The sequence below is a fragment of the Canis lupus genome, chromosome 6 (genome assembly GCF_011100685.1).
Source record: "Canis lupus familiaris isolate Mischka breed German Shepherd chromosome 6, alternate assembly UU_Cfam_GSD_1.0, whole genome shotgun sequence".
Lineage (NCBI taxonomy): Eukaryota > Metazoa > Chordata > Mammalia > Carnivora > Canidae > Canis > Canis lupus.
In genome coordinates this window covers 2,463,267-2,485,292 of record NC_049227.1, presented here as the reverse complement: position 1 = coordinate 2,485,292, position 22,026 = coordinate 2,463,267, and the positions used below count along the sequence as shown (strand labels likewise).

At 52.0% G+C, this 22,026-nt stretch overlaps 1 protein-coding gene across 1 annotated transcript in view; it reads left to right on the top strand.

The window, feature by feature from the left end:
- The first annotated feature begins 1,588 nt into the window (after positions 1 to 1,588).
- GALNT17 (polypeptide N-acetylgalactosaminyltransferase 17) overlaps positions 1,589 to 22,026 on the top strand; it is a 436,312-nt gene continuing 415,874 nt past the window's right edge. The window contains exon 1 of the mRNA XM_038539024.1: positions 1,589 to 1,903. Coding sequence (XP_038394952.1) covers positions 1,666 to 1,903 — 238 coding nt within the window. The 5' untranslated portion in view covers positions 1,589 to 1,665. The remainder of the gene's footprint in view (positions 1,904 to 22,026) is intronic.

Below are 22,026 nucleotides of genomic sequence, written 5' to 3'. Positions count from 1 at the left end.
TTTCTGGGCCCCAGGAATGAAGTGCATCAAGAAGGGTCTTTGAATTCCAGCCTGCGAAGCGCCTGGTTTTGGGAAGAGGAAGACATCGTGGAAACCCGGCAGCCAAAACACGCTCCTTAGGACTTCGGTGGGGGACCTCGGAACTGAGACTTGGACGTTGGGCCGTTCCCTCGGGGCGCCCACCCGGCCCGCCAGCGCGGCCCGCTCCCAAAGCAGCGGGATCCGGGCTTCCAGGCCAGGTTTTCCCTCTAGCCATTCCCGGCCACGCAAAGCGGAGCTGCGGGCGCACCGAGAGGGATGTCCTCCTCGCCTCCCCGGACGGAGCGAGCCCGCCAGCCCCGGAGCGCCGAGCACCCCAGGGCCGCTCCCGCGCCCGCGCCCGCGCCCGCAGCGCCCGGCATGGCTTGACGTACCCGTCCCGCGCGCGGCCTCCTCCCCGGCGCCCCCGCCCTCCCTGCCCGGGCGCGCGCACGAGCCGAAGGGCCGGGAGCCTCGCGCCGGCAGCCCGGCAGCCCGGCAGCCCGGCAGCCCGGGGCGGCGGCGGCCGACAGGCTCGCGGGGACTCGGGCGCCAGGGCGGCGGGGGAGGGGGCGGAGCAGGCGCCGCCGCCGCCGCCGCCGCCGCCGCCGCCGCCGCCGCCGCCGCGGGTCCCTCGGGCCGCGCCCCGCCCCCTGCCGCCACCTGCGCGTCCGCTCGGGGCTCTGCGACCCGCGGCGGGGCCAAGCGGGCTCTCGGGGCCGCGGCGGCGGGATCGCTGCGTCCGAGGGCGAGACTCGGCGTTTGGCTCCGCGGCGCGCGGGACGAGCGGGGCTGCCTCCCCGAGACTCACGGGGCCGCCGTGACTTTCGCGGTCCGACTCCTCCTTCCGGCCGCCTCGCGGCGCGCCCGCCCGCCCGGAGCCAGGCCGGTGTGCCCGGCAGGCCCCGCAGGCTCGCTGCGCGCGTCGGGGCTGGGAACGCGTCCGGGCGCCCGCGCCGCCGTGCGCGCTGGTGAGCTTGGTGGCGGGTGGGTGGCCCCGGCGCGAGGGGCGGAGAGGACGTCGCGCTCTGCCCCTGGGCCCGCCCCCGAGTGCTGCCCCCACTTTGAGAGTAACCGAGACTTGAGCGTGACTGCGGAGGCGCGAGGATGCGGGCGCCCGGCGCGGGCTTCCCCTCCGCGGGGCGCGATGGAGCGAGTCGGTGAGCGGAACAAAGGCGCCCGCCGCGGGGCGCGGGTCCTGGGCTGAAGACCGCCGCCGCCTGCGGGCGAGGGTGGCGGCCGCGCTCCCCGCGGACGGGCGGCGGCCCCTGAGCCCGGCGGCCCCTGAGCCCGGCACCTGCGCGCGGCTCCACGCGGCCCCGGCCGCCCCGGGCCATCGGAGCGCGGACAGACCCCGGCCCCGGCCCTTCGCCGAGAGCGGGGGCGCCGGCCGGGCCGCGCGCTGGGAACTGAGCAGGCGGCTCCGGGAGCACCTCTGCACACCGAGCTCCCCGCCCCCCCCCCCCCCGTGCTCCCCGCCCTCCCGGCCGCCTCCTCTGCCCGAGCATCCGCGCCGCGGCGCCGGGAGAGCCGCTGGGCGCCCCCGGCCGCCCGGAGTGCGAGGCTCGCACGGCCCTCGGCTGCCCCGCGCCTCGCCGGAGCCCGAGGGGGCGCGGGTCCGGGGCGAGGGCCGGCCGGGCGTGTTTGATGGCTTCACTGAGAAGAGTCAAAGTGCTGCTGGTGTTGAACTTGATCGCGGTGGCCGGCTTCGTGCTCTTCCTGGCCAAGTGCCGGCCCATCGCGGTGCGCAGCGGAGACGCCTTCCACGAGCTCCGGCCGCGCGCCGAGGCGGCCAACCTCAGCGCGCACAGCGCCAGCCCCATCCAGGACGCCGTCCTGAAGCGCCTCTCGCTGCTGGAGGACATCGTCTACCGCCAGCTGAATGGTAAGGACACGCGCGGGCGCCCGCGGGGCTGTGCGCGGGCGGGCAGGGCACTGGTACCCCAGGGGCCCGCGCGGTGCGGGGGAGCCGGTACTCCTGGCTCCCGCAGGCCCCCTCCGACCCTTCCTGCCCTGTCTTGGCTGCCGCAGAGAATTGCCTGCTTGTTCCGTGCCCCGGCTGTAAGTTTGCTTTTATTGTGGAAAACATGTCGGCACAGCTGGCTCCCAGTCCCCGCGTGCGGCCGCATTACCTGATGACTCCCGTCCGAGTGCAGAAACTAGTCTCCCGGCCACATGGGACGGGAGGCGCAGGCCGGCTGACTTGGACCAAAGGGCTCTCGCGGCCTTTGGTCGTGCGGTGGGGCTCAGACAGGGAGGGACGCTGGCGGGCTTGGAGGTCTGCAAAGTCAAGGCCTCAGGTCTGGAGCTAATGCGCTCCGGTAGTAAGTTGGAGGAATATGTCATCTCCCCGGGAGGCGGGCTGCACAGCTAACCATGAGGACTCCTCCCTTCCTGCTGCCTCCGTGGAGGCTGCTATTAAAAAGCACACCCCGTTTCTCGTTTCTCGCTGGAGAGCTGCCTGAGGGTGATTGTTCCAGTTCGTGGTGGGTTGGGGAAGCAGTGTTTCGGAGTGTAGGAGAGCGAGGCTTGCCACCCAATTAATGACAGTCGTCAGAATCTGTCCCATCTAAAATGCTCTCCTCTGTGCTTCTGGAGAAGGGGGACACGCTTAATGTACCCTGACCGCATCTGGCCCAGGGGCTGATGGGTCCTTGGACCCACGCTATCCCCAAGGTCAGAGTGAGTATTACCCACCTGAGTACAAGCAGCTCTCCGGGGTCCATAGGGCTGGCGTCCAGCGGAGATCCAGGGTTGCCACCTCCCTTCCTGGGCTTCTAACTATCCATCTCATAATGGTTCCAGAACTACAAATTATGGTAAAGATACTGATAAGAGTAATTGGTATAACTTTTGCTCCCCAGGGGTCCCGGCTGGGTCCTTCTAGGTGGGATGTGGTTGGATCTCTGAGCACCCTCTGAAATAGCCCCATTGGTCTCCTTGATGTCATTTAACAAGTATCCAGGGGATGCTTTCAGCTTGTATCTGCCCTGGGGAGTTATAATCCCTGTTTCTTTCCGGACAAATTAGAAGCTTATGGGGGTGAGCCTTTGATTCTACTCAGATACCTGCCAAAGACCTACACATTGGGCCCGAAAGAGAGTGCAAGATAGCCTGGGTCTCACTTCTAGGCTGCACCCAGGGACACAAGTCATTTTAGTATTGGTTTCAATTAGGAAGCAAAGTATGGCATAGCCACGCCCCCATATGCCCCAAAGAAGAATAATAAAATCTAAATGGTGTTTACTAAGTGCACAGACATGCAGGGACTCATTTAGTCTTTATAGCAACCCCAGGAGATAGGTGCTGATACTGCCCGCTGTGGGAGCTTGCTCATCGCCACCTAGCCAGGGGGTGGAGCTGGGAATTGAACTTGGTCTGTTCCAGAATTGAGGTTCTTAGCTGCTACACCAGCCTGCCTCAGCCTTTTGGCATGTGTCAGAGTCACATGGAGGGCCTGTTAAGTCACAGGTTTCTAGACCTCAGCCCCAGAGTCTCTGATTCAGTGGATCTAGGGTGGGAGCCCCAGACTTTGCATCTCGACTCGCACCGTGGCCCGCTGCCTGCACGGAGCAAGCAAGGAGGAAAGCCCATTCGCCTGGCAGTGCCAGCCGGTTGGGGTAGGGGTGGGCACTTCTGAGAAGCCAAGTGGGCAGGGGATCGGGGTTCTTTGCATGCGAGCTCTTCTGTCATATAAGCAATCTCCCTGGGGGCCAAGGAGCATCTGGTGCTTGGGGCTGGTGGGGTTAGGCACTGTGGGGTGGGAAGACGGAGCTTTCTCAACTTGTAGCCTCTGAGGAGGAGCTGCCAGGAAGAGTGGCTTGAGGGCTTTTCCTGGGCAAGCCAGGAATTCTAGCTGCAACTAGGTGGGTGTTATCTTCCCAGCAGCTAAGTGTAATTTGGAGCAATGTGAAGTCTGGGGGAAGAAGGCAGAGCAGAGTCGGGAAATGGAGAGAACCCTCTTCTCCACCCCACCTGCTGGCGTGTCAGGCCTCTGCTTGCCTTGGGAACTGTGTGTGCCACCTGTTGGTGCAGCAGGCCTGCTGGGGCTGCTGGCTTCAGGGGGAGGGTAGCCCAGGGTGGCAGGAGTCCCAGGGCCTGGCAGATGGGACCTGGATTCCCTTGTCCACTTGCTCTGCAGCCTGTCTCTGTCCCTTTCTACTAAAGGAGAAGGAAACCTTGACCTTGGTGTTTATTCCTCAGGAATTAGTGGAGGGTCTGTAACAGCCTGTCACCGGGCCTACTGTAGGGGCAAGGCCACTTGGGTCCAGCCCTTTGGGTACAGAGTGGGAGCTGGCCTGTTAGAGGCTGCTCAGATTTCTCTGACCTTCCTGTGGACTCAGGGAGTTCCGCCGGAGGGCCTCAGGGAGAGTTCTATAGCTCTCCCTGGCCTCGAGCACTACTACCCCTAGTGGCTGCTCACTCCCAGAACGGGTTTCCTTGGGTGTCCAGGGGGACCCAGGCTTCCTTAGAATCAGCCCCTCTGCGAAGATTGTCAGTGCCAAAATCGTGAGTCCTGCCTTTTGTGTGTGTGTGTGTGTGTGTGTGTGTGCGCCTAAGAGACACAGGCAGAGGGAGAAGCAGGCTCCCTGTGGGGAGCCCAGTGCAGGACTTGATCCCAGGACTCCAGGATCATGTCCTGGGCTGAAGGCAGACGCTCAACGGCTGAGCCACCCAGGCGCCCTGACTCCTGCCTTTTGAAAAAACAATTGTAGGTTGTTGTTGTTGTTACTCTTTTGTTTTTCTTACTACAGGCTGGGAAGGACGCTTTCAAGAGAGAGTGGGGGTGCTGGTATGGCGGGGAAGCACCCAGAGAAGAGTTAGGTTTTTCCCGTGCAGACTGTCTGCAGGGCCCCCACTGCTGGGCCGGCTCCCTGTGCCCCGCGCCTGCACCTGGTCTCTCACCCCAGCGCTCCGCCCAGCACACGGGGCTCCGCTTCCTGAGGGCCCAGCTTCCAGTGGCTGGCTGTTTCCTAAGGGGTCATGGGCAAGCCTGAAGGCTGATCGTCAGGGCCCGCCACAGCCAGCTCCCACCAGCATCTCCCATGTCCCCACCTCTCCCAGTGCCTTCTGCCTCCTGCGGCCAGACTGATGGACGCACAGGAACGCCCAGCATTTGCCTTTAGGGTTGTAGCCTCCACATTTCAGCCCCAGCCTTGGAGAAGTTGTCTGGCTTGGCTGTGGCTGCTCCCTTTCTCTATTCCTCCATCCTTTCAAAGTTTGGCTCAAGGTCCTTGCCCTGGGGTGGGAGTGGGGCTGTGCCAGGCCACACGGCGGAGCTCTTCCTGCTTCGGGTTCCTTCTGGAAGCTTTCTTGTCGGCGACTCTGCACCCAAGGCTTATATGCTTGTGCCTCCGTGGGTTTATCTCTTGAGCCCGGAACTGGACAGTAGGTTTTTCAAGGGCTTGAACTGTATTTTGGACTTTTTAATACCGCTTCCGTTCTTTAAGCATCTCCCACGGCACCTTGTACGAATGTGGGCATCTACAGTTTATGGGTTGATTCATTGGATGGGAGCCAGTTTTAGGAGGTGCATGATGGACACACAGGAAATAGTCTCGACACTGCCTTGCTTGGGTTGGGCTGGGTGGATGTGGTGAGGAGGAGGGAGCTGGACAGCCTTAGCGGGGAGACCCAGTGTTTGGCAGGCTTCTGGTCTCTGCCACCTTGCTTGCGCCATCTTGAGGCTGTTTGGCCCTTCACCCCCCTGACGGAGGGGCCCCAGACCCTTTGGAGGAACTTGGGCGTGAAGCAGTTGTCCAGCCTAGGGCATAATGCATTTCAGTATATTTTCTTTGAATGTGTAGTTTTTATAACACGAATATGGTTTTCTACTTTTTTTTTGTAGAAGAAAATTAATTCACATTTATTGTAGGCAATTTGGAAAATCTAAAAGAATTACATGAAAGAAAATAATGCTGTGTTAAGTTAGTTTACGAAATGGTGGCCTGGTGGTTTTGTATGAGCATTAGGAAAAATGGACCTAGGGACAGACAGATTTTCTGTTAGAATTTTCATGGAACTCTGTATGTGACTTGTGAGTTTCGTGAGTTTCTTTCACCTTCTGAGGAAGTTGTTTGTTTCTCTCATTCTAGAGCGGAGAAAAAGGTGAGAAACAGAGATACTGTGTGGCCTAGCGGGGATGACATAGCCAGTGAAGGGCAGAGCCAAGATTTCCTGAATACTCAGTACTTTCCCCCAGCCCGGTGCCCTCCCAAGGAGTCAGGCAGGGTAAAGACACCATTTCACTCTTTTGCTTGCCCCGTGTCAGCCCCGAGCTCTGGCAGCGACCCCCTCCCTCATTGAGCCCCGTGCAGTGAGTCAGAAGGGCGCATGTCACTGCTCCAGTAAGCCCAGGGCAGCTCTGTCATAAGAGGAAATGCAATCGATTCAGGTTAGCTTCCAAATTTAGATTTCAGAAGGATATTGAGTAGAAGCAGGGTTGCCTGAAGAAATTGAAAATCTTTGTGGGAACAGAGAGAAGTCAAAATTACCTATCCGAGTCCTGCCCCCAAGCCTCAGAGGCCGACAAAGCTGAGTCTGAGCTATGGAAAACCAACAGGTTCCCAGTAAGGCAAGCACAGCCCACCCAGCCAGACGCCTAAGGACAGGCGGATGGAGGTAGTGATTTGCTCTCATAGGCCTCATGGTGGAGTCAGAAAGAGAGGGATGGCATCTTATTTTTGTTTTAGTTTTTTTTTTTTTTTAAAGATTTTATTTATTTATTCATGAGAGACACAGAGAGGCAGAGACATAGAGGGAGGGAGAAGCAGGCTCCCTGCAGGGAGCCCGATGTGGGACTCGATCCCAGGACCCTAGGATCACAACCTGAGCCAAAGGCAGATGCTCAACCACTGAGCCACCCAGGTGTCCCTAGAGGGATGGCAATTTGAAGGCGGGTCTTCTTCATGGATGCCAGAGCCGGCCTGGCGCTGTTTCCTCTCTGCTGCCAGGACATAGCTGTATGCCTGTAGACTCCAGAGTTGGATGAGACCTGCATTTGCTATGGGAAGGAAGTAAGGGGGAAGGAGGAGAGGGCATATTTGTATGAAAATCACTGCAGTGAGTGTCAGAAGGAGGCCAGGGCAGTTTGAGCCTCCATGTGCTGGCTCGTGGCGGGCTTCTGCGGCAGGCAGGGGGCCCAGCAGAGCCAGCCTGGGCGCTGGAGGGAGGCTCACTTCTTACCTCTGATGGACTCATACCATCTGGTGCAGCCTCCCCTCCTGGAGAGATGGGGAGCCCGTTCTAGGACAGCCCTGGATGCAGGCACGACTGCGTTGGCCAGTGTGCGCGACAGGCACCCTGCCAGCCGGGTAAGCTGCCGCCTGCCCCAGCTCAGAGGTGGCGGGGAAGAGGCCACCATGTCATTCTCGAGGAAGAAATCCAACCTGCTGACCTTTGCTGTTGCCAAATCGGGAGTGTCCTTTGTGGATAGGAGGAATAATTAGAGTTAGAAGTGGCAACGGGAAGAAGGGGCATGGACACGGTAAGGCGCATGTCAGGCGAAGAAAATCTGAGATCAGATAGCTTGCAAGTCCTTTTTAAGAATATAAAATTAGAAAAGGTTTGTTCACTCGGCTGTCAGGGCAGACTGGATTGGATTACTGAGTCTGTCACTTACTGGCTGTGTGACCTTGGCCCAATCACTTCACCTCTCAACTGAGAAGTGGGGTCGTCGTAAGTCAGGACGAAATGGGATCCAGGACATGAGACCAAGCCCTGGGGCCCGGCGTGTGACGGCTGGGAGAAGGCGCGGGCACCCAGAGGAACGGACCCTGCTGGCCTGCCCTCCATCACATCCCTGATGCTGGGAACTATCCTGGTCTATAGTAGGCGCTTGACAGATGTTTCTGGCATGAATGCACGAACAGCTAGCCATGCTTTGTGGTGGAGTGGGGTCATTGTTATCAGTGATGTGAATCCCAAAGGGGGTAAGAGGAGGTCGTTTTCCTTTTAACTTGCTCGATCTCTGAGTTAATTGGGATTCTTTTCTCTCCTTGTGTTTGTCTGAGGCTGAATTCTGTTTCCTTCTTCCCTCTTCTTTCTTTCTTTCTTTCTTTCTTTTTTTTTAAGATTTTATTTATTTATTCATAAGACACACACAGAGAGGCAGAGACACAGGCAGAGGGAGAAGCAGGCTCCCTGCAAGGAACCCGGTGCGGGACTTGATCCCAGGACCCCAGGATCACAACCTGAGCCAACGGCAGGAGCTCATCCACTGAGCCACCCAGGCATCCCTTCCCTCTTCTTTCTCTCTCTCCCACTCAACATCTTTAGATGATGCCTTTGGGTGACACCTGTGAGGCAGAGGAGAAGAAATGGAAGCCCCTACATGTCCGATCCCATGACAGAAGCTGCCAGTCGCCCACACGTCTTCGGAGCACCTCCTCATGCCAGGTGTGGGCCAGTGCCAGGATGTGGAGAGGGGCAGACATCTGTGGTCTAGTTGGGAAGGTGCCTTTGTGGTCTTTTTGGGTGCACAGAAGGTTCTGGAAGGGTAGTAGCTTGAGTGTGGAAGGGTTGAGGCCTGAGCCGGCACCAGCGAGGTGCTTAGCCAGTGAGTGTTAAATTTGAACATGGAACTCAAAAGTTTTGATGCCTGGGGACCAGATGTGGATACAGGTCATAGAAGAGGTTTGGGGCCCTGGACTGGGAGGCCGTGGTGTGGTCGACATGGGGGGCCGTGTAGAGGCAGAGTGTGGGGACCTATGAGAAGCCTTGTGGTGGGAGCTTGCTGGTGAGGTGGAGCTTGTCTAGAGGACCAGGACTTAATTCTGCAGATGTGGGGGTGCCACTGGGTGATCAGAGCGACATGCTGACATGTCATGGTTCAGTGTTTGCACAAATGGGGGGAAAGTGGGTTCGGATCCAGAGGTGGGTAGAGGTGCTGACACCACTGGCCCAGCCATGCCTCTGCTGCAAGATCCAAGTGGCACTCTGAGCAACCAAGACCCTAGTGCCCCTCACTTTGGAGCCCCATCCTTGGCCACATCCCGTGCTAAGCGTCAGCACCTGGAATCGGTCCCTCTGGAAGGTCTGAACCAGCCCTCAGAGCTCTGTCCTGTGCATTCCCCTCGAGCTTGCTCTCCCCTGCCCTCCTCTGCTGCTCTCAACCTCACGGAGGCCCTCCCAGCTGCCCTGTTGCCCCCCAGCCTTTTCTGGCTCTGTGTGGCTCCATCTTTCCACACCTGGACAGTCGCTCCCATGGAGAGCCCGTCGGGAATTCTGCTGGCTTCTCCAGGGTCCTCATCTCGGTGTCCTCCACCCCATTTACCTCTTCTCTCCCTGATCCTGGGTCAGCCTGAGGAGAAGCCCCACCGTGGCAGGGGGTGGTGCCCTTAGGATGCCCGCGGTGCTGTCTTCACAGGGCCCCAGCTTCCCCAGCACTAATGACAGATCTCCCTTTCTGTTCCCCAGCCAAAGAGGAAGCCAAGGTGAGGGGGTTGCTGGGGGATTCTGGGGTGGGGGGAGGCGCATAGTTGAGGACTTGTCTGCTCTGAGCGAGCCCAGTCCCCCCTGCCCCTGGCTGCTCTCGGGTGACACAGAAGCCTGCCTCTGCAGCAGCCATTTACGCAGGCTTTGGCCCAACTGGAACTCCTCTGCATCTGCCTCCTGAGGCCACCACCCAGTGTCTGGGTTCTGCGGCCCCTTCTGGATTCAGCTGGCATGTCATGTGGTGAGGCCGAACCTGCTCCCCCGGAAAGGACCAGAAGACAGAACCCAGAAGTCCAGGAGAGCCAACTCTCCATGGGCTGGCCTTTGACCAGGGGCCATGGGAGCTGTTCCTCCCTACTTCCCTGAGGTCTTCAGCAGTTGAAAAAAAATGCAGGACTCGTTTGGTTGAAAGATTTTCTTCTGCCTTAGTTATTGTTCCTCGCAGGTCTTTAGACCATTCTGACACAAGGATGACTACTGGCTTAGCCACTGATAGAGAAGTTTTCCCTTTTAATAATGTCCCTGTCATTGCTAACTGCAGAGCCTCAGCCTTGCCATGCATGAGTAATAAACCACTGCCATAATTACAGGCGGCCCCATCCAGACACCAACACATGAGCGTGCTGACAGTTAATAGGGAGCAAGGTTCCACAAGAGCCTCCTTCCAGCCTAGTCTCAGACACAATGTCTAATTGTGTGATTAGTGTTTACTGAGGGATGTCTAATGGTTACACATGCCTTGTTAGGTGCTGTATGTCCCTGTAGAAAGAGCGATGAACTAATGGGAGACCCGGGTTCTAGTTCTACCCTTTTTCTAGGGACTAGAGCTTATGTGTGTATGAATGAGAGCCACGTGACTGTGGGGTCCTTTAACTCTCAGATTATGAGTAACACTCTCCTCCCTCCTGTCTCATTAAAACTTTGTGCATTCTCCAACAACCATTCAGAATACCTTTCATCTCTGGAATCACCTCGTCAGAATTAATTGTCTCATCTTCGGGGCTCTTAATGGTACTTTGCATGGGCCTGCTTTTAGCCCTTGCTCATCTCTGTCTTGCATTCTGACCAACTGTTTACATGGCCAGACCCAAAAGTTTATAAGAGAATATATCTATTCATTTCTAAAAATCCTTCTCTGTGTCATTTGGGAATTAGTTCATGGAGTAACTTGGTCTTTTGTAATTGTAACAAGCCCACAAGTAGTGAGTAGTGGTAGCTAGCATTGGTTTGGCATCATGCGGTCATTATGAGGACATAATTTTGCGACATTGTATTTCTGCTGGTCTTCATGGTTATAAGATGACTGCTGTAGTTCCAGTCGTTGCACCTTTGTACAAAGAAGGAAGTGGCCACATCTCTTATACTTAAATCTGGAAAGAAAATCTTTTCCAGAAGTGTCTGGCATGCTCTGCATGTGGTCTAGAAAATGGTCGCATGATCAACCTTGCTTCAAAAGAATAGCTGCTTTCTGGAGAAGGTGAGTACGGCTGAGGTGAAAGACCAAAGAGGGAATGGCATTCACGTCACGAATCCACGGCGCCTGCCGTCCCCTCCACACCTCTAGTAGATTTTCAGCAAATATTAAAATGAAACAAGATCCTTTGCTAACTAGAAGTCAGTGAACTAGAATATTCAAGTCTTGGGGCATTTCGATTAACTTAGGTTTGCTTTGAAGATATCTCACAGATGGAAACTATAGCCATATGTTGTCAACAGCCATTTTTGTGTCTCTGAAACATTTGTTTTAGGGTTGGTGATGTCATAGTTTAATTGGTAGCATTTTTTCCCCCTACAGGTACAAAAAAATGGTACAACTTACAGTTGGAGGCATCTTAGATTTGGTGAAGCCACCGTGGTTTACCCTGCTCAGTAGTTTTTCTGAGCGCTTGATACGTATTAGGTGTTTTGCGTTACTGGGTTCTGCATCATGCCCATGTACGCTACTGTGCCCACTTTATGTATGAGGAAGCCGAAACTCAGAGAAGCAAATATGTCCAGAGATAGCCGCCGGCTGCCTCTCTGTGCCTCACCTTGTGAGACTGGGCTCCCTACCTCCTGGGTGTGCCGCCCCGTCCTGATCAGCAGGATGGCAGGGCCGGGGGTTGCAGAGTGGCAGGCATGGGGGCTCCGTGACAGGAGCATGGCAGGGAACCTTACTTCCTTCAGGTTTAGCAGTTACCAGTGTGTAAAGTTGTAAAGCTGTTAATTCTAGGGCTCTAAATTATGCTGCGAGAGCTTTAAATCCAGCCCATAATTAGAACAAAATGTGAGAAAAGTGAAATTGATATTAAGTTAATTAAAAGGCTTTGCTTATATTTGCAAGGAAATTAGCACAACAAGAGTGCTGACAAGTGCACATTGTTAATTTCTCCTTGGTTTGGGCGACTCTGCGCAGGCCTGAGGCCAGCTTTGTTCTTGGCTTCTGCCCTGTGCCCTCTCTACAGTCCAGTCTCCAATTTACTGGTGTTCACGGTGGCTTTAATTGGGCAAGATCAGCGTAATCTCACGAGGGTCATTTTTTAATGCAAACCAAGCCTTGAGTCGGAGCCCCACCGACCAGCGAGGGCGCAGGCACAGTGTTGGCACATGCTTCTGGGAAGCCGATGCCGGGCTGGCGTGCAGCTCCGAGAGTCCCAGAGTGAGCCCTTTGGCTCCAACGCACCCTTGTCATCCCTGTTCGCCATCCTGATCTGTGCGAGAGACGTGAGGCTGGGTGTGCGGTGTAGAGCTTCAGCTGGGAGTTCCCAGGAGGCGGGGACAGGTCTTTTTGATGGTGCTGTTGATACCAGATGAGGGTCTGCTAGGGAAGCCGACAGCAGGCAGCCTCGAGCCTTCCTTGCCCGGCTGGGGTGGCAGAGCTAACGCTGCTGTTCACCAAGGTATTTTCCTTTCCTCTGAGCGCACAGCTCATCTTTAGCCTTGCCTGCAGCGAAGTGGGGCCACATGACTGAGTTCTGGATAGAAGGTGGGTGGAAGCGATGTTTGTCACTGTCAGATTTGGCCTACGAAATCCCTGTGGGGTCCCTGGTGCTTTCTCTCTTTATCGGTTAGCGGTGGCCTTGGAGTCCGCCTGTTGGTGGCATGTAAGATGGAAGGGCCGTCAGTCCCTGAATGGTTGTGTGGAACAGAGGCCCACCCTCTGTGGCTCTCCCTGATGTCTCTGTGCCTTTGGACCCATTGAGATGTTGGAGCTTCTCTGTTACAGCAGCTAGTGTGAATTATCCTGACGAATTCAATTAGGCAGAGCCGGAACTCGAGTCCTCCTAAGGGACAGGCCTGTGTATCTACTGGAGGTCTCTCTTCTTGATGGATGTGTCAACATGTGCTGACTGAGCTGACAGTAAGTGGGTTGGGGAACGGTGGTCCTATTGAAATCCTTCTGGACTAGCTTCTCCGTCTGATCTTTGGCTTTACGAAAAGAGTCTTGCTTCTCAGTGTCCCGGTGTTCTATTTACAGAGTGATAGAATGATTGTAATCATCCCCTACTTATGCTCCATGTTGGAGCTGAGGGATAAGTATTGAAATATAGCTAAGTTGTTTGCAATTATAAAGAACTAAATAATATATGCATTGTCTTTATTACAGCTTCTGCTGATAGGAACTGGCATTTTTCAAGATGAGACAAACTGAAAAGGTTAGCTTAAGAATTAGCAATTTAAAAAATCATGATCTTTGCTGCCACTGCATTTTAAATCATGCAAACATTTATGTTTGTGCCAGAGTTCCACAATTTCCTTTAGAGCAATTACTGAAATGCATTCACAAGATAAAAATGGAGTTCAGGGAAGAATATTTAAGAGCTCTTTAATGATGTTACAAACTTTGCTAATTTGCCAAGTTGTTCTAAAACCCACTTCCATTTTCTTTTTCTTTTCTTTTCTTTTTTTTTTTTTTCTGTTCTGCCTCCCCATCTTCCTGCAATTGAACTGATTCCAGAAGGTTTAAAGAAAAGGGCTGAAATTAATATTGAAATACACAGATCTTATGAAATATCTTTTTTTAATGAAATATCTTTTCAAGAGCTTTGTGTCTTCCTTCATTAGCTGAAGGTGAGCACTCAGGAAGAGATAAGAACCCTTGGGCTGTGTTTACTCGTACGAAGCAGTTTGGGGAGCAAAGGAAAGTCAAACAGTAGTTACTAAGTGGGAAGTTTGAGAAAGCCTCTTACTGCTCCTCAGCAGCTTGGGTATTAGAGCCCTGGGGAGGGGTAGCAGGCCCCAGTGTTTTCTTCTCCTCCTCCTCCTCTCTCAGAGGTCAGCTTGGCACAGCTGCGGCCAGTAAAGGGCTTGGGGTCCTTGCCACTTCCTCGTTAGGGCTCTGAAAACCCACAAGAAACCCTTCCCCTTCCCCACAAGAAAGGATCTAATGTTAATGGTGCGCAGTTTCATGAGTGCTTAAGTAAGTCTATGGCTACCTCTCAGGTTCTCTTGAAAGCTTCATTTTTAGTAGAGAAAGTGCGATGGCGCTGAGTTTGGGACAAGAGCCAGAAATGCAGCGCTGGCCTCGCCAGCTACTTAATTCCCTAACCAGTGCATCTCCAGGGGGTGCCACACAGTGGACTGAGCAGGGACTTTGGGGTTAGATAGATTTTCCCAAAACTTCCTTTTGGCTACTTAAGTCAAGCACAACCTTGAGTTTTGGGCAGCTCTGTGTTGCCGAGCATCAGTTTACCCATCTGGGAATCAGCAGCTGCTCCTAGAAGTGTGATAAAGACTGGACAAGATGACATTTGTAGAATACCTCGAGGAGGGCCTGTAGGTTGGCCAGGAATCCTGCTAATCCTGCAGGGCCCAGACCGACCCTCTGGGACTGCTCTTCTCCCCAGTGCAACCTAGGTGGGATCTAAAGTGTGCTCATGTTCTGTAATTTCATGGGACACGTAGGTAGAGTCGGTGATTCAAAGGTGCCTTTTCATGTAAATGGTGGTTGATCAGCATTGGTTGGACGTGCACTTTTTGGCAGCAAGAAAAAGTTCAGTCTCTAAAGGAATGAGAAAGGATTTCTGTAGGTGTGGTGGTTTTAAAGTGTATCTGCAAATTCTCAGATGGACGCTATTCCCAGCAAAAGGTGGAGTGGACGTCCCCCTCCTCCGATTATTATTGGGTGGCCTTAGCGACTGCCTGTAGAAGCTAGAATTCATCGGACATGATTTTTTTTTTTTTTTTTTTCGGACATGATGTTGTAGGACTTCCAAGGCTGGGCCTCAGAGGTGATAGAGTGTCTCCCAGGCGCTCTCCCTGGGGATGTGTGTCTTTGAAGCCTTGAGCCACACCAGTCAGACACCAGGCTGTCTTGAGGCTTCTGTGCTGGGGCTGCTGGGATGAGGGAGGGAAAGGGGGAAGGAGCAGGGGATGGGAGGGGGAGAGTCTCAGCTGGTCCAGCTCCCAGCCAGCTGCTTTGGTCTTCCCATTGCAGGTGCCCAACATGACAGGTGAGTGAGTGAGCTTTAATCTGCCCCACGCCCAACCCCCTCCCTGCCCATCCCCCCTCCCTACCCATCTCTTACCCAACTTATCCCCCCTCCCTACCTATACCCCACCTATTCCCCACCTCACTCATCCCCCCTCCCTACCTATACCCCACCCATCCCCCACCCCACTTATCCCCCCTCCCTACCTATACCCCCACCCATCCCCCACCCCACTTATCCCCCCTCTCTACCTATACCCCACCCATCCCCCACCCCACTTATCCCCCCTCCCTACCTATACCCCACCCATCCCCCACCCCACTTATCCCCTCCCTACCCATCCCCCATGCCCCACCTATTCCACCCCACTAATCCTACCCCACCTCTTCTGCCCTGCCCCTCACCACCTTGGCCTTCAAGGCTCCCCCGCAGGTGCCAAGTGGAGCTGAGAGTAGTCTCCCCATCCCGGAGCTCTGCCCAAATGGCAGATCCATGAGCAAAATACATGCAGTTGTTGTTTTAAGCCAGTAACCCTTTAGGTGGTTTGTTGTATACAGCAAAACATAGCATAACGGGAGCACCGGGCCAGCACCCTTGTGTTCAGTAAGGTGTTTTTTTTTTTCTTCCTGACCGCGAGAAACGGGATTCCTGATGATGATGAAGATGACGGTGCTGACAGTAGTAGATGTATCAGTAGCTAACACTGTGCATGCGCTCAGAGTACCCAGCGCTGTGCTAAAGACTTTATGTGGATGTAAAAGTGGGTAATGATTTTTTTTTTCTAAGTCTTGGGTATATGCCACCGATGGACCGTGGGCAGCAAGCAGCCTAATGGTTGCAAAGAGGGTCAGGTCGGCCAAGACTTCGACGTCTTAGCCAAGCCTGACTTGGCCCTGAGCGCAGAGAAGGAAGGGTGGCGGCGGGGAGGCTCCCTCCCACCGGGCGTCACTTCGCCAGCGCCCAGCATCGTGTCCAGACCCGCGGACCCTCGCACCGGAGTCCCCGACACCCCACCGTTTCAGGTCTTTTAGGTGAAACAAGCAGACATTTGACAGAGCTTGTTTCTGCAGGAGGCAAATGACCTGAGGAGAAGTTGAAATAAATACAGTAAACTTCTTTGATTCTAGGTAAGTAGGCTGGGAAGTAGGGGCCTTGTCTGGTCTTTTTTTTTTTTTTTTTTTGAATATTTTATTTATTCATGAGAGACACACAGAGAGAGGCAGAGACACAGCCAGAGGGAGAAGCAGGCTCCATGCAGGGAGCCCTACGCGGGACTCGATCCCGGGACTCCAGGATCAGGCCCTGGGCTGAAGGTGGCACAAAACCGCTGAGCCCCCCAGGTGTCCCTAGACTCTGGTCTTAGAATAAAGAAACAAATCAACATCGTGCTTTTCCCAGAGTGAGAACATTCTTTTTTCCGGTCCTAACTTGGACGCCCAGTGCTTCTGGGCCTTATCACTTACTCAAGAACCTGGGAACCCAGAGCCCAGTGGTTCCCCGCCTGGCTGAGCTTCGTATGGACTTGGGGAACTCTGGGGGAAAGTGCCAGTTGCCAGATCCCTCAACCTGGAGGTTCACATTTTGCAGATACGGGTCGGCCGGACTTGGCTTCGGAAATCCTTATTTTTCAAAATCTTGGTAGGCGATTCTGAGGAGCAGCTGGGAGCCACCAAGGCGGTTGCCGCCTGTGCTTTGAAGTGTTTCTTATGTCTTCCTCAAGGCCAGAGCTTTCCCGCCTCCCTACCCGCGGCCTGCTTCTTCGAGGGCAGATAGCACTCCTCGTCTCAATGTCTGCATCTGTGAAAACATTATCGATTCCACAGGGCTGTTGGGAAGCTTGGACGTGTTTATTCACATGGGGTGTGTGATACATTTCTGGCTCCTAGTAGATTTATTTTTAACTTTCCAACACAATTAATGTTATTGCCAGCATTTGCCTCTTAATTTGGAGATTCAGAAATGTACCATCAAAAATGATCTTTTCTTTTCCTTACGGTAAAAACACTTAACATGAGATCGACCCTCCTGATCCTCAGCAGGTTGCACGCCCCCTGTTGGGGTTCACGGTGCCCCCATTCTGCCTGGACCACGCCTACATCTCACACCGCCTCAGTGTCTTGTGTTGGATAAGTTGGATCTGAGTGAATATATTTCATTCTGTTTGCTGGGAGTACAGTGTTCCCTTTCTATGTAAAACCTGCTTGTCCTCTGGTGTTTGCTAAATTAGTTTACTGTAGTATTGATCTTCCGGTTTACAAGGCGCTACCTTCCTTCTTTGTTCTCAGGGGCTACCAGAGCGGACTCCCGAGGACTCTCCTCTCCCCCATCCCCTTGCTGCTTCCTCTCCCTGGTGTGGCCTGGCATCGTGCCTTCTACCTGGGAATAGACTCTAACGGTTTCCATCTCCAGGCTGTGCTCCCTGAAGTCTGCTGCCACTTGGCCACCATCGCGTGGTCCCCGGCCACAGTTTTGATCAAGCCACGCCACGCGCTCCGTTCGCTTTGTTCTTTGTCCCTGGCAGTACTTCTCACCCCTTTCCTGCAGAAAGCCACCTGTCATCTCAGAGTTCCTGAAAGTGATGGGGGTCTGTTTGGATGTGAGAGCTTGGACCCTATGAAGGCAAATTTCGCAGTGTGCAGAAAACTTTTTTTAAAAAGATTTTATTTATTTATCCATGAGAGACACAGAGAGAGAGGCCGAGACATAGGCAGAGGGAGAAGCAGGCTCCCTGCAGTGAGCCCGATGTGGCATTCGATCCCAGGACCCTGGGATCACGACCTGAGCCAAAGGCAGATGCTCAACTGCTGAACCACCCAGGTGTCCCATGCAGAAACCTTCTAAATTGATCAGTTTTTTTCCCCTAATCTTCTGTGGTCGTCTTGCCCACATCCAATGGCATCTTTGTCTGTTGGTAGCCTTTTTTTCCCCCTTGAGTCTTTCTAAAGCATTCAACTTGGTTTTCACTGAGACAGTCACCCTCTTTTTTTCTCACTCATACTGTCATCCATTTATGTGATTTAATAGAATTACATAATTACAGTAACAAGCACAGCTGGTATGAAGAGGTTTGGGAAAAACACAAGGGACTGTTGGCAGGTACACAACTCAACTGGTGAGAGCAGAGGCAGGCGGCATGCAAGATAGAGGGGTACCTGTCAGCCTGGCGAACGCACACCAGGGTCTGTCAATCTGTCTGTGTCCTGCTTTATGGAGGTGACAGAGGGTGGTGGCCAGGCAGTCTGCATGGCAGTTAAGAGAGTATCTATGGTATCAGCTTAGCATGTTCACTGTGATAAGTCAAGAAGGTGGGAACAATAAAAATGTGAAAATAAAATTGTTAGAGAGCTGCAGCATTCTTTTTTCTCTGTAAATGTTCTTAAATATTTAAGATCATGCTTGCATATAAATGTTTGTGTTCTGTGCTTTCTCTTAACATTTTTACATAAATATTTCCCTATATTATTAAACACCTCATAAACATTAACTTTAGTTGTTACATAGTATTTTCAAAAGGATTTTATTTATTTATTCATGAGACACACACAGAGAGGCAGAGACACAGGGAGAGGGAGAAGCAGACTTCTCATAGGAAGCCTGATGTGGGACTCGATCCCAGGACCTCGGGACCACGCCCTGAGCTGAAGGCAGACGCTCAACCACTGAGCCACCCAGGCATCCCTTACATAGTATTTTCATGCAGTGGTTTTACCATAAGTCTCTCCCTCAGCTCCCTATAGGCAGAGATACTGATTATCGCATGAGGAAAAAATTCAGATTTTTTTTTCTTCTTCTTAAGGAAGGACCCCATTTCCTTCCTATTTCTCTCCTATGTGTCTCCTTCATTACTCACAGAGAACACCCCATTTCTTTTTTTTTTTTTTTTTTTAAATTTTTTTTTCATTTATTTATGATAGTCACAGAGAGAGAGAGACAGAGGCAGAGACACAGGCAGAGGGAGAAGCAGGCTCCATGCACCGGGAGCCCGACGTGGGATTCGATCCCGGATCTCCAGGATCGCGCCCTGGGCCAAAGGCAGGCGCTAAACCGCTGCGCCACCCAGGGATCCCGAGAACACCCCATTTCTGATGCTCCTGGCCACCAAATGTTGTTTCCCACACCAAGTGATTCTCTGTGTGTCCAGCTTGGAGGTCCTGTAATTCAACTCCATCCTGATATTACCTCCCTGAGGGATAGCATCAGATGCCACAGGTTAAGGGTTAGCCCACAAGACTGTCCCCACAATTCAGATGTAGGGTACAAGCCAGAGTTTCCAAGGACTCCTTCCTAATCATGGCTCCATCTTTCTGGTGATCAGCTCTCACCCAGGAGCCCACCTAGAGTCACCTCATTAGAACAAGACTCCATCACTCAGGAATGTGCAAGGCTTTTGGGAGCCCCGTATCAGGAACCAGGGTCAAAGATCAAATACTAGAACACAAGATTCTCCTACTGCTCTTATCACTTAAGTCACGAGAGTTTTAGGAGCTTTGTGCCAGGAGCTGGGGGCTAGAGACCGAATATATATTTTCTATGATCTCACAATTACTTTCAAATTTTTATCATGAATAACAGTGTGATGAACATCTTTGTATAGAGAACTTTATATCCAGGATCAAATAGAAGTAGTGTCGTATGGAATTAGTAGAGCAAAAAGTATGGGCTTTTAAAAAGACTTGATATATTTTCCCAAACTGGTTTCTATTAGGTTTGTATGAGTTTGTTTTTTACAACAGTATGTGACAGTCCTTATGCTCCCCTATCTTCTTTCACAATGAAGAGATGTTACAGTTTCTAAAACCCTGCTAATTTGATCAACAATCATACCTTCTTGTTTTAGCTTACATTTTCTTGATTGGTAGTGAGATTGAATATTTTTCCAAATACGATTTATTTGCATTTGCATTTTGCTAAAATTTTAAGCTCTGATTGATCTGTTAAAAACAATTTATCTGTTGATTAATTGAATTGTTGATTTGCATACATTTTTTATGTAGTGAAGAAATTATCTTTGTCTTCAGTTTTTATTGCAAATATGCTTTCCAAACTCATCGCTTACCTTTTAATATTGACTGTTTTTTTGGAGGGGGTGTATTGGGTTTACATTTTCCTAGAACATTTAATTTTACAAAGTTTTCTCCGATTCAGTGTTTAAAAAAATATCCCCATGTATCTTTCTGGCCTTATATAAAAAATTAAGTTGAATTTTTAGCATATACCTAAAAATACCCATGAGAATTATGCTTGGGAATTATACTTGGGAGTTGAAGTTCTAGCTTGATCTTTTCCACTTATTTTAGTTATTTCAGCCCCGTTGGTTGAGTAATGCTGCCTTTCCCACTGACTCATGCTTCTCCTTTGTCATGCTTTCAATTGTTACGCAGAAAAGAACGATAATGTTTCCCGAGATGTCTGTTCTGCTCTAATGTTATATCTATACTTGAATCAATGCAATGTTATATTAATTATGTGATCATATTGGTCTCTAACATTTTTCTGTTCTTTTTTTCCTTTTTTAGAAAAATTTACTTATTTATTTGAGAGAGAGAGAGAAAGAAAGAGAGAGAGAGAGAGAGAGAGAGAGAGCATGAGCAGGGGGAGGGGCAGAAGGAAAGGGAAACACTGAATCCTCAAGCAGAACCCAAACCCCCTACTGTGCATAGAGCCCAACTTGGGGCTCCATCCCAGGACTCTGGGACCCTGACCTGAACTGAAGGCAGACATTTAACCGACTGAGCCACCCAGGCGCCCCTACATACTGGAATTCTTAATTTTGTTTGTCTTTCACAGACCACGCATATTCCTGAAGGAAAGGTATGGAGATGATAGATTTTTAGAGATCTCGTTTTGCATTTTTCCTTTGCTCTTACATATTTATGCCTTGGCTAACTACAGAATTTCTTTGTCAGAATCTTTTCCTCTCAGTTGTGGCATTGTGTTCTGACGTTTAGTACTGTGATGCGTAAGTTGCGTCCATCTGTCTGGCCATCCATTGATCCAAGAGCTTGAGCCATCCATCCATCTGGGACCAGCTATGTAACTTGTGGAGCCCCCTGGAAAATGAAAAAATGCGAAGTACCTTGTTCAACAGTCTTTAACAGCTTCGAGATGGTGACAGCAGAGCCTTAAACCAAGTGCGAGGTGCTCTGAGTTCAGGGCTTTTTTATTTCATGGATGCTTGTTGAGCATGCGCTATGTGTAGTGTTCTTTGGGCTAAAGAGCCCTCAAGGTACATTGGGACATGGGCAACTTAGTTGTGGCGTTGTCAATATTTGATGAAGGTGTGCACAGGATATTGTGGACACACAGAGGAGAGAGAATCCCACGAGACCTAGCTAGCTTCTGGAGAAGGCTTCTGGAGGAGATGATACATGTACTGATGTTCTGAGTGATGCTGGGAGAGTTTTGAGCTGAAAAGTAGAGACATGCTCCGATTCAGATGTTTTCAAGAGATCATCCTCCTGTGTGGAAATGATGTTGTAGTGGACAGGGTGAAAGCAGGAGTGGAAGCAATTGGAAGGTCACTGTGGTAATCTAGGTAAGGGAAGATGGAAATGGTGGCTGGGGCCTGTTTGGAATAGTGTCATATCCCAGGTTGATTTTGCAGTTAGCACCGTGTCCATCTGTGGATGGGATAGATATGAAATTGGAGAGAAAGAAAGCAGTTAAGGATGACTCTGTGGTTTTAATCTACTCAGAAGAAAGGAGTTGTCATTTCCTAAGATGGGCAAGACTTGCAGGAGAGCAAGTTTGGGGGGAAATGAAACATCCACCTTTGGACACATTGGATTTGAGATGCTTATTATGCATCCAGGTGGAGAGGTTGAGTAGACAGTTCTGTTTGTTGAGGAACCTCCATACTGTTTTGCACAGTGGCTGCACCAGTTTGCATTACCGCGGGCAGCTCACAAGGGCTCCTTTTTCTCCACATTTGATATTTCTTGGTGTTTTTGATTTTAGCTATTCTGACTAAACTGTTCTTAGTGACTTATTTGGCATAGAGGAGAAGGAGGAAACAGATTTAGAAAATGAGACTGACCAGCTTTTACGACTCTTCCTCCCTTATTCATGTAACAGGGATTTTGGAATATGGGATCCTGTTTCTTTCTTTTGCAAAGAGCCAGTCCTGGGAGTATTTCTTCTAGTTCATATTCCTGTAGAAGAT